The sequence below is a fragment of the Perna viridis genome, chromosome 3 (genome assembly GCF_037379345.1).
Source record: "Perna viridis isolate PV_CMFRI_1.1 ecotype Kerala chromosome 3, ASM3737934v1, whole genome shotgun sequence".
In the NCBI taxonomy this organism is placed as follows: Eukaryota; Metazoa; Mollusca; class Bivalvia; order Mytilida; family Mytilidae; genus Perna; species Perna viridis.
This window is the reverse complement of record NC_142447.1, coordinates 3635155-3647720: the sequence shown is the minus strand read 5'-3', so window position 1 is coordinate 3647720 and position 12566 is coordinate 3635155. Positions and strand designations below refer to the sequence as shown.

General features: G+C 32.3%; 1 protein-coding gene across 1 annotated transcript; it reads right to left on the bottom strand.

Annotated features, from left to right (window-relative positions):
- Positions 1–1048: 1048 nt before the first annotated feature.
- On the bottom strand, positions 1049–12557 carry LOC148620696 (lipid droplet-regulating VLDL assembly factor AUP1-like). The gene is made up of 12 exons (XM_088574395.1): positions 12434–12557; positions 10887–11021; positions 9768–9921; positions 8927–9038; positions 8007–8085; positions 7393–7429; positions 6862–6903; positions 6330–6403; positions 5649–5809; positions 4598–4720; positions 3560–3714; positions 1049–2926 (listed from the first exon to the last, which is right to left on the bottom strand). The coding sequence occupies exons 1-12, from the start codon at positions 12550–12552 to the stop codon at positions 2792–2794; spliced, it is 1326 nt and encodes a 441-aa protein (XP_088430521.1). The 5' UTR covers positions 12553–12557; the 3' UTR covers positions 1049–2791.
- Positions 12558–12566: the final 9 nt, after the last annotated feature.

Below are 12566 nucleotides of genomic sequence, written 5' to 3'. Positions count from 1 at the left end.
GGCTGAAAACTAAAAGAAAAAAAAAAAAAAAGTCATTTTCTAGTCAAGGGCAAGAACTCTTCTAAGAAGGCGTCTGACAAATTTTATGCCTGAAGACTTTTGTAGTCTTAAAAATAAGGATCATTTCAGCTATTGAAAGAATTTGGCTAAACCTAACGGTTTGGAGATATATGTGAAAAACTACTGTCTGACCCTTGTTCTATTTTTAGTAACAGTGGCCATGTTTTTCGACGGATCAAAAAACCCCACTTCAATTCTATGCAGGGTACCCCAAGAACATTCATACCAAGTTTGGTTCCAATTGGTCAAGTAGTGTTAGAGGAGAAGATTTTTGAAAGAAATAACATTAAAAATAGCAAAAAAACATCGAAGAAGGGCAATAACTCCAATGTGGCTGAAAAGATTAAAATGAAAATTTAACCACAGATAGATCTCATCATGCTGAACACTTTTACCCCCATGTCAGAATTCGACTAAACCTAACCGTTTTGGAGATATATGCAAAAAACTACTGTCCGACCCCTATATTCTATTTTTAGTAACGGCGACCATGTTTTTCGACAGATAAAAAATCCCCACATCAATTCTATGCAGGATACCCCAAGGAACATTCATACCCAGTTTGGTTCCAATTGGTTGTAGTTTCAGAGGAGAAGAGTTTTGAAAAATTGTTAATGCCGACGGACACCAAGTGATGGCAATAGCTCATATGGCCTTCAGCAAGGTGAGCTAATAAAAAGTTACTTCAATCATTTGTAACAGTAGACCATGAAGCACTCAACAAAATTAATAACAGTTCCAGGTAGGACTCCTACCCCTGGCACTGTGAGCAATGCTCTACCAGAGTATTTCTCTAACGAAGCCAATGAAGCACGGCATTTACATCTACCTGTGGCACTTCTCTAACACAGCCAATGGAGCAGGCATTTAAATCTACCTGTGAGAGGATGCTAATTCTATAAACACTTCATAGAAACACAACTAATAAGAACAAACCATTTAAAATATGGGTACTAAAAATACTAAATAGTATATTCAAAAGGCAAGATGGTTTCCAATGATTTAATTATGATATGCTAAATGCTCCTTAAACAACCCTGCATTTCAAATACACTAGAGTAATATACATGCTAACAATTTTCTATGATGAATGCCTTTAATGCTAGAGAGCTTAATGATTTGAATGTATTTCAAAATAAGTACAAAATGAAACACAAATGATCCCCTTTATCAATCTGAAAAAAAAAGATTTGAATTCTACTACATTGTTGTAACAATACAATAATTGTAAAGACAAACTACAAATCAACATTTAAAGATTAAGCATTAAATGTCTTCTTAAATTTTTGAGTTTGAAACTCATGTTATGATAAGATGCAAACATAAGTAAGGAATGTTAAAAAAACAATAGATGATAAGTTACAAGTTCGACAAAATGTTTAAGAAATGACTGATACAGTGAAACTTATCTAAAACCAACCTGGAATAAATTGAAATACAGTCTAAACCAGACACTTTAAAAAGTCCTTTATATCAGTTTAAATATATCTTGAACCACCTGTCTGAACTGTTAAATTCTACAGAGAATTGCGTTTCACTGTAAGCAAAGTGGTTTACTAGTTTAGTGTTGTTCACTATAAGCAAAGTGGTTTACAAGTAAACTGTTAAATGTGAACTGCCTATATGTTTTTCTCATTACCTCAAATAAAAAAATTGAGTTGTTCCTTTTACATAATTTGAAAAATCAAAAAGTTAACACTAATGCAACAATGGTCACATACATGTAAACTAGTACTGTAAAAGTATTCATTTTTGCTGATTAAAAACCTTATTAGCGATATAATCAAAATAGTGAAAATTATTTCACTGTGAGACTCAATTATTTTACAGAATTAGTAAAAGAAATCTAGTTGGCATGCCTCCCAATGAAATTAATTTTTTTGGGGTATGAAATTATAACTTGACCAATCATATAAATTTTTCAGTATTTTTTTTCATATACAGTAAACTTCATTTTTTTCTTGCAAAGAGAGGAAAAAATTGGATGTACAGTAAAATTTAGAAGGAATATTTTTGAGTTTTGATTCCTCTAGAAGTTGACACAGGAAATGTGACAAAGTGGAAGCAAATTAATGAGCAATTAACAATAAAATGATAATCAATAAATAATTCTTTTCACATAAAGAAGTGTAAAATGATTGTTTAACCATTTAAAGCGAAATTCTTAGTTCCAAGACTATTTTGTTTTTTTGTGAAAATCAATAAAGGACAGCCATGTTTTTAACATTTTTTTTATTGCCCCTCACGAGTAATGATGTTTTTTTTTTTTAATTCTTTAAGTCATTCATAACTGGTCATTAAAAAGATTAGGAAGCCTGAGAGCTAAAAAAATGTTTTTGTTTGCCAAATGCTGAAAAAAAACAAGCATTGAGAAAATACAAAACAGAAATGTACATGTATTGAGAAAATAAAAAAAAATATTGAGAAAATACCCAAGAAACATGGAAGTTTAAACGCACATGTTGTTCTCAAAACCAGTATATTGTTTAAAATGAAATTCAATGTATTTTTTTCATATCTAATTCAAATCAAACAATATGAAGAAGTCACTAACATGTCATGACTAGCTGTCAAAATCTGTTTCAATCTGCTAAATTTCCATATTTTTAATACTTTACTCGATCAATCCAAGGCATAATATGAAAATAAATTCTCCTTCAGCCACTCAGCAACCTCCAAAGTTCTACCTACTCAAATCTCAGCACAATAAGTAAATGTAAACACAGAGCTATCAGTTCATCCCATGTTTAGCCATATATCTTTGTCTAGCAGTTTCAATCATGATACGTTTCCGTTCAGCAAATGATTGGTGTCTGTCATTCGATGACTTGGAGAAAGTTTGTGCACTATATTTCTGTTGGGCAGGCTAAAAATACATACATGTACATTCATCAAAGAACTGTATACTGATAGATTTACAAAAAGGGTGATAAATTTCTAAAGAAGAGTGAATTTGGCAAATTGGAATTAAATAAAATATAAAATAATACATGTATTGGTAAAACATGACACTAAAAATGCAGAATTCTACTTTAAAGTAGAAGAAAATCAAGTTTGTTTGAGAGATATTTTTACACCCCTGCATTTAGACATTTGGAGCATTAAGTTTAACTGCTGTTTGTAGTTACTGCGAACGTTAATTGCGTAATTTTTCATCATGAAAACCTTAACTATTCAAGGAATGATTTGAAATTGGTATGGAGCTTCAGTTTGATATATTGCCCGTGTATTAATGTTTTGGCTCAGTCCTGCATCAGCTTCCTGTTTTCCCATCATGTCTTTGTTGCTTTTTCAGTGATTCATAAATTTTCATTGCAAAAATCATGGATCACAGATGTCCTATAGACATACTTCTAACTTAATTTTTATGAGGTGCCATCATCTCAAACGTGAGTCATTAAGACTTTCAATTGTATGTACCAGTTGGATTTTTAATTTGTACTTTTTTCTAATCAGTCCTTAGCATAAATATAGACCACTACATACATTAATAACTTACAGACACTTGTGTATTCACTTTACTTCTGATATCTGCCGACGATTTTTGAACCTTAGTTGTCTGTGATAAAATACTTGTGTCGGAAGCATTCTGAGGTATTACAACTTTACCTTCCAGAACATTGGATATCGTTCTATCAACATCTTTTGTTTTTACTGCAATAGATGCATGTAATTCTAAGAGTTTTTTCCTGATGTAGTAAAACACAGATGTAGGGAAAATATCAGTGAGAAATACCATAAATATATATTATAATTCTTTTTTTAAAGTTGATGAGAAATGTCTTGTACTGAACATGTACAATGAAATTAAATTCTCAATTTCAAATGTTTCATCTGAAGTATGAAATAAATTACAATTTTCTTTAAAAGTGAACTGATTTACAGGTGTTTCAGTGGAAATGAACAGAATGGTATAGTATATAACTTATACCAAATAATACAGCATTTGCATATCAGTTGAGTATGAACTTTGTATCATTAGTTTGAAATGACAGAGCACCATGCACTTGAACAAATCACAACAGTACCAGCAAGGGATTGAATTTGAACCCCTGGCACTATAAACCAACACTCTGCAAACAGACCAAAAAGAGAACTCCACAAGCAAAGCTAGTGATGAGAAGTATGAATTGTGAGAAGCCACTGATACAATTTAACTGTTTCAGTACATTGTATACTCCTCAATACCCCCCTGGTGGTCTCAGGGTAGCATGCTTGCCTGCCTTGAGTACTAGAGGTCATGGGTTGATCCCCAGACGAGTCACACCAAGCACTTTAAAATCAGCAAAGACTGGTTCTCTGCCAAGGACACACCATGTAATGGAACAGAGTGACAACTGGTTGGCTCAGTCCGAAAAATTGTGTCTGAATAATAAAAATCTGACTCAGCATGTTAAAGGGTCCATTCCGATGGTCAATCATTGGCATCCTGGAAATCATGAAATATCTGCCATAGGATGTTAAACAATAATCAATCAATCAATCAATCAATATACTCCTTCCTTTTAGTAAAAGTTAAACTTTACTGAATACTTACAAAGATCTTTCTCTATAACAGAAAGTGGAGTATCTGGAAGAACTTCTTTCACTTGTTGTGCCATTCTTGTTACTTTTAATGCTTCTTCTTGACTTGGCTGTTTCATTCTTGTGTTGGAAGATTCTGAAAATTTAAAAAAATTCAGACTGATTCTAAATAGTCTCTTACAGACACAAATAATTATGAAACTTTTGCATACAATGGTTAGTTTATTCTTCAAATACTTAATTGTCATTTTGATTTTAAGTTAAATAGAGAGGGATTCCTCATTTTTTTGTACAATGAAGGCGTATTTATTTCTTTTTGACAAAGATTTTTCTACATTATTTTGAAATAACTGAAAAAAAAATGTACCATAGATCCAGTACTATTCAACATATCTTAGAATTAAAAATTGAGTTGCTGGAATACATGTTAAAAAAAAAACAAGCAAAGTAATGCATGACAGTGGCAGATCCAGGGGAGGATTCAAGGATTTGAACATATTGTTAATATTGTCCAATAAGTGAATGAAAGCCTAGAATCCCTCCCATTATTTAAACTAACATATTTTCAACTGGTTTTGACCTCCCTTATAAAGTTCTGGTCTTCATGGGATCATTAGAATGCAATAAAATTGATCTTGTGACCTTGGCCTTTGACATATGATCTCGGAAATTGAAAGTCTTCTAAAGCATGTATAAAGTTTGTAAAAATATTTTGAGTGGCATTGATTCCAGTATGTTCAAGGGACAAAATTAATGACAGATATAGAAAATCAATATATTCCCTCTTATCTTCAGACAACAGGTTCAGTATACACCAAATATAAGACTAAGATTCATGGCCCAGTTTCATGAAAGCCTCAAAGTGAGATTTTCTCAAAATCTTTCCTCAAACTCAAATTTCATCCAATCGGCTTGCTTTAAATTTTTAATTTGAAGCAAAACTGAAATATTTAATTAGAGATTTTTTTCTATACTTCAATTTAACAGACTTTGCTCTATTTTTTAATTCCTCTCCAATTTTTTAACAATTCTATTTTTAACTATTTACTCCCTCTGATATTTACCTATTTTCTTTTCATTTTCTAACTGTTTAATATATTTTTCTTTATCCTCTACAGTATAATTAGTCAAATTAACTTTCAATGTTGTGCCTATGACTTCCCTCACTCTCTTGGCAAAGTCTTCCACGGATTCATCCCCCATTTTCTCAACAGCTGGCAGTATCCTGCAATGCAATTCAAATGCAATTTATGTGTAGGTGTGAACAAAGCAAAGAACAAAAAGAAAAAAGTTACTTCACATGTGAAATAAAAGGGGGGTGGTCATGGGGTACCATCTCCCACCTCCCACTTTCCCCACTTCCAAAGTTTCAAACTCCCCAAAGATATATACATGTATAATATATTAAGTCAAACAGAATGAGATATCTCTATGTTTGATTTATGGCATCTGAGAATATTTTAACATTTGTTTTAAAAATTAGAAATAATTATCATGTTTGATAGTGTTACACTTGATCAAATTTTTCAGAAATTAGGTTACTTTTTCCTTTGATATATTTTTCACGCCTTTTTTCTCCCAACTCCTAAACTCTTCTAACATCTCCTATTCCCTTTATTTCCAAACTCCCTAACTATCTTCTCCCTTCTCCCCATAAAGCTGCCAATCCTCTGAAGTACTGCATTTCATTACACTGGGAAACAGTAATAAATAAGTGCTATCTATACAGTATTGAGTAAACTTACTTTATTTTAAATATTGTATATGGGAAGAACATGCTCCAGAAAAAGTCTGTCCATCTGTTACTTGTCAGTGTCGTCTGCCAAAAAAATTATAAGAATTATTTCACAGTGATTTTATTATCTTTCCTATTGTAAATTCTAAAAACATCAGGGGTAAACAACTATTTTACTAAGGATAAAGTTTGGTTTCCTTGATAATATCCCTTTGAAATTACTATCCAGATCATACCTTGTTTAATAATACAAATTGCTTGTCTTATTTTTTTTATAATTAATTCTGGTCCTGTCTTTGTTTTTAATCTTGACCCCAACTACCAGATAAATTAAAAGGTTCCTTGTTTGTTTGATGAAGAAAAGTTTATTCTAGCACAGTAAATAGCACTTAAGTTAGAACGTAAGTTTTCTTCATTTCAATAATACAATCTTCTTATCCAATTAGTTTGTTTTTCAACCAGCACCAGCTCTATATCAATTTATCGTAAACAAAGACATATATCCAGTATTTTAACTGATCTTCTTGATTTAACAAACTTACAACTTTGACATTCAGTGGCCATCTAGTAGCTTGAACTGTTATCTGAAATTTAAGAAACGATGCAGGATAGCAACGAGGCATACAATTACATATTTGTCTTTATACCTTTTAAGGTGTATTTGTTTGAGAGAAAACAAAAACAAAAATCCATTTCCCTCACCATATCATAAAGGTATTCAATTGGATAGTTTATGCCAAGCTTAATACATGTGTTCATGTCCTCTCACCATTCTTCTACAAATAAGGAATGCAAGATATTAATCTGCTTTAGCCTTAAAATAAACTTGATAAACAAAATTGAAGTTAAGCAGAAGAACAAAAACTTACTCACAAGAACAAAGACTTAATCACAATATCTTTTTCTGCAACATTCACTGACCATAATATTTCGAAAATGATTAAAACTTGTATGTCAATAAATATTCTTTCAATAGCTTTCTCTCACAAATATCTGTCATTGGCAGGCACTATGAACCAGCAGAGTCTTGTGGCAGCGTTACATGCATTAGCATTGAAATATACTGTACTTACTGGTTGTATTATACAGCCACAAGAAAAAGGAAATTTACTGAAATTATAAAGCAAAACATGCATGAAAATTATTATGGGAAAATGTCACTACAAAAAACTTGCATTTAAGGATTTTTGTTCTCTATATCACAAACATAAAAATCAATAAAATCATACTAATAAATATACAAAATTATTTCCATATTGGCATGAAAAACAACAAGAAGCAATAGCAATAATAATGTTTTGTCAGGGCAAAAAACGTCATTCAGTGTACTGCTAATTCTAACATCTTAATATCGTGGTGTACATTTGTACTATGATAAGTCACATGAAAAGCCCATTTTAGACATATGGTTCCACTGATAGTGACATATCAAATGCACACAAACATTGAAATCCTATAAATCAAGTAAAATTTGTTTGATCAAAATTGGGTGGCGACATCATTGAGAATATGGTGTCTAACCACCCCACAAAATTTCAGCAAAATCTATTCATTAGTCTTAAAAAGTGCATCTACTAAGCAGCTGTAATGGACAAGCATACAGGTTGAAGGAGATCAATACTAAATGTCTTGTTGTAGTAGGGAATGACAAAAGAAATATAAATTTCCCATCAATCTGATTACTTACTCAAACTTTAATAGTCCCTTCCTTCCATTAGTGGTTGTTTTCTCGGGCCATAAAAGTACAGGAAACTTATTACTTTCATCTACAAAAGAGATTTTTAACATAAAACACCTATGGCATGTCAATAATCTTGTCAGATGTAATTAATAGCTACACTATCAAGCTCCGCACAGTGTCTGACGTTCGAAATTCACTCTAAATGCTGCAGCCAGCCCTTCAGAAAATACAATAATCTTGCAAAGTCTGGAAAAAGTGAATGATTTTACATGTTATCCAATTGTCAAACAACATATGAATTGAATAATGTCTGAAAATTTCAAAAGGCCTGTCTGCAGCGGTTAGTGAGAGACAAAAGGATGTAAGACACTGGAGCTTGCTACACTATAGAACTAATTACTAACCCCTTTTTTAAACTTCCATCATTCTGAAAGGAAATGGTGGAAACAATAACAAATAGGATTTCTTATCATAATTATAACATAAAAATTAAAATCTCTCAAAACATTTTTGAGTTATCACACGACATGTGGAATGACAAACAGTGGTATACCATTTTTTGTCTGTCACAAGAAAGGCAATATAAAAACAGTAGCTTCCATAGTTTCAAAAATAAAACTATTTAATTTATACTGTGTAAAGATTTTTCAAGGAGAGTTTATTTATAACAAAATATTCATGGTACAAAACTTTAAAGTAAATACTAGCATGACTATAAACCTTTTTTACCAGTATAAAGAATTGTTTTTAAAGTCAATCCCCTTCCTCTTCAATATCATACAGGTTGTTAGGTTGATTAAATCAATTAAATGGCATGGAATATTTCCTCTTCCCCTTAAAAAAACCTTCCTTTAAATCCTAATTTTAACAATGTTACCAGAAACACAAGTCTTCAGAATAAGATTGAGTTAGACCATATTCCCTACCTGCTACATATGCTTGTATATTCTTTTCAAACGTATCTGTACCTTTGGTAATACCAAAATTTTTATAGGCAAATATCCATTGTTCAAATCCTGACAGACCTTGATAATCAGGCTAAAAATACAAAACATAAATAAAATTTACTGGTCTACATTAAGGGCCTGGCATATTGAATTGATAAATTGAAATATGATATTAGGGACAAAGCATCAGCAACATCCTAATTATAGGGTGTCCGAAACATGAATGGCTCAAAAATGACTTAAATAATTCAGAAGTGATTGTTTGAACCTTCAAAGCAGGCGCAAATACAGTGTTTGTGGAAGGCTGACATATTCCCAATTCGGATTGGTCAAGACATTGCCCATTACAACATTGATGAAAATCATCTAGGAAGTATTTGAGTATAAATAGCTCTATCCCTTATAGTCAAAGCCAAAAATCATATTAAGATAACAGCAATAGGCCATACAAAGTCAGTATCTTGTTTCTTAGACTGCCTTATCAAAACTTAAAATCACTTTTAAAAAAAGGGGACATATTTTTAAAATTTTTTATCATCCAAAAAATTAAAATTTAATAAATTTTATGGAAAATGAAAAACAGATATAAAGTGATGGAACAAATACATGTACTTATAAGGCCACTCGTGTCCAGGAGACCTACACATCCAAAAGTACCACATATGGTAACCCTATGTTATTTGATTCATTTGATATTGGCTTACTGACATATGATAATCACACATAAAAACAGCATTTGGCATATGATAATCATTTCGCAATTCATATGATACTCATGTGCAACACATTTACAAATGCACAAAGACTACCAAGTACTTACTGCAAAACAAGGCTGAATGAAATCTATGATCATGTGATCTAAATGTGAGATATAATTAGAAACAAGAATTTTGGCTTTTTTCTTTTCTTGTCTTTTGTCTTCTTGCACCATAATATGTATTCCAACAACAGCAAATATGGACTTCAGTATGAAGCTGTAAAAATACAAAAATAATAATTGTTTGAACAAAGGCACTAAGATGTAAAATCACATGAAATAACTTCTGTGCAAAGTCAAGTTGGCAAGTTCTCACAATTTTGTTATTTGGGTTCATACTTTCAATTCCTAGTTGTTGTATGAATCAGGTTTCTCTTCTACTTTTAGTTGTAGGTGTTGTTCCAGTTTAAATTGTCATAATGTTATGTCTACATACCAGTAATTAAGATTCTGTGTACCAGTATTTTTCTGTGATGTACCCAGTATTTCCCAAAATGAACGTTTATTTATAATGAAGGTTATTGTATGCAGTGGATAAAATCTTAACCAAATTTAACTAGAACTGTGTGTTAGCCTTGACATGACTTGTGTTATACCTGAAAGCTTACACATGAACTCCATGGATGAAATTCTTCAGGTTGGATTATCTTCCCTTGTAAGAATCTGACCAGAATCATTTTTTTTCTTCATGCACATCTATAGACTATACTCAACTATCATCTACAACTTTTTTAACTGATTTTTAGGTGTGTTTAATTGTGTATTTTTTTTTGCTCAGTTGCCAGATTTAAAAGGAAGAATGTTGTGATCATGCCAAAGTACTTTAACCTTGCCAAATTTTTAGCACCTGTGCCAAGTCAGGAATTTTCTGGTCTCCGCCAGTGGCAGTCTGTGCTGTGGTATTAGGGTTTCCTCATCATTTATTGAAGACCCATGGGTGGCTTTCATCCCTGTGGATTTGTTTTCTCTGACGTATTCACCATATCCATTCTCATTAAAACTTCAATTCTCTTATACCTTGTTCTTGGGGTGTTGGTAAATTCTTAAAATAAATGCTCAAAACAAACCTTGTAGCAGCTGATTTGGGTAACACAGAGAGACATTGTGATTCCTTAACATCTTTGTCCTTGGGGGTGTAACTAAATTTAAAATTACATGTACATGTTGATGTTTTAAACAAACCTTGTAGCTGCTGATTTGGGTAAAACACATGATACCAGTAAACCATGTAGAGCTATAAACAATCTGATGATAACAAGTGTAAGTCCAAATGGGAAATACAGCACTGTCAAGATCACTGACCCGGGATCAGGGAATCTGAAATAATAGTAATACAGTTGTAGTTGCTTCAAAGTGATCTGGTAAGAAAAACTAAGATAGAGGATGCAATCTTTTAAGTGAGCACTACAGCATGCTTAAACAAAATGAAAACGGCATGCTTACCATTACATGTAATACATTTTGGGTAAAACATGATTAAAAGCAATTCATAACACCTATTACAAGTCAGCATTGTATTTTCAAAAAAAAAAACTTATTTAGAAACAAAACTATACTTATTACTGCAATAATTTTTCATGTTCTTCTGAAGGACAGAAGGACACAATGAAAAAAAAAAAGAATGAGGGTAGTTCATAAACCTGAACTACATTTGTATGAAATCAATATACACATCATAAAGTTTATGTAATAGTGAGTGAGCGCTACATTGGATTGTAAACCTTTAACCATCTGTGGCAGGACGGCCTCCCTGCATTATAGTAGCGTGTAGGGCTTTCATTATCTTTTCAGTGAACAAGCTTAATAGAGAAAATAGACCGTCTACACCTTCAAAATGTATCAAAGGGGGAATTGGGCCCATTGTGATTTTAAACTGTTCATTTCCACTTTTTGAACTGTGTGCATTTTGACAGTAGCCGATTCTTCATGAAACCTCTTGCGGAGGTAGTGAGATTTAAATAACAAGTTAATAGACTTGGGCTAAAAGACTAATTTGTAAGCCAGATCAGTTAGATGCTGGCCAAATTGTCACTAGGAAGTCAAAAGTTCAATCTTCAATGGAGGAGATATAATTTTGTGAATCAAATCATGCCAGAACCTTACCATTGGCTCCCAACTGAAAAACCCATGGGGTAAGGATCGATGTCTGATCTAGTTAATCTAGTTGGTATTGTGATTTAAACAGAAAAAGTTTTACAGAGTCCATAAAAAAAACAGAAATTGCTGAAACCACAAGTAAGAAAACATACGGGAAGAAAAAAACTGTAACAGTATATTCCAAATAAAAAAAAACAAACAACAGAACTCAGCTTTAAAGTGAAAAAACTAGGTGTGTTTTAATAGCCAGATAACTGACTAGACTGAAGGATTATTCTTTACTCAAATAAGTTTTTCACGGGCTTGTCACCATGCAGTCTTGGGTTCAATCCTCAGTGGCGCAGATACAATTTTGCGAGTCAAATCAAGCCCTTTTATTACACATCATTAAACCCAGCTTTAACATGCATGACTGTGAAAGCCTTACAGTGGCTGATAAAGAATTCAGAGAAAGAAAAGTAGTGGAAACAAACAGATAAGTCTGCACCTGGGGGAAATACAAATGTGCTGTAAGTCTAAATCCTGAAAAAATTGAATTTAGAAAGGTACTCGAGCCATTGTTTTAAAATAGAAAAATCTGTTTCATTCATATTCAATAATGCAGTTGAGATAATGCAGAATGGGATTTGTACCTGCTAATATCAAAAAGTTTGTCCATATTTCGTTTTTGAGGTCTTGAAAAACTAGCACCGGAAGTGGGATAAATCTGCCATTTTGACAGACTTCCGCCGACATTTGCCTGACAAGACATTTCGTACCAGAAAT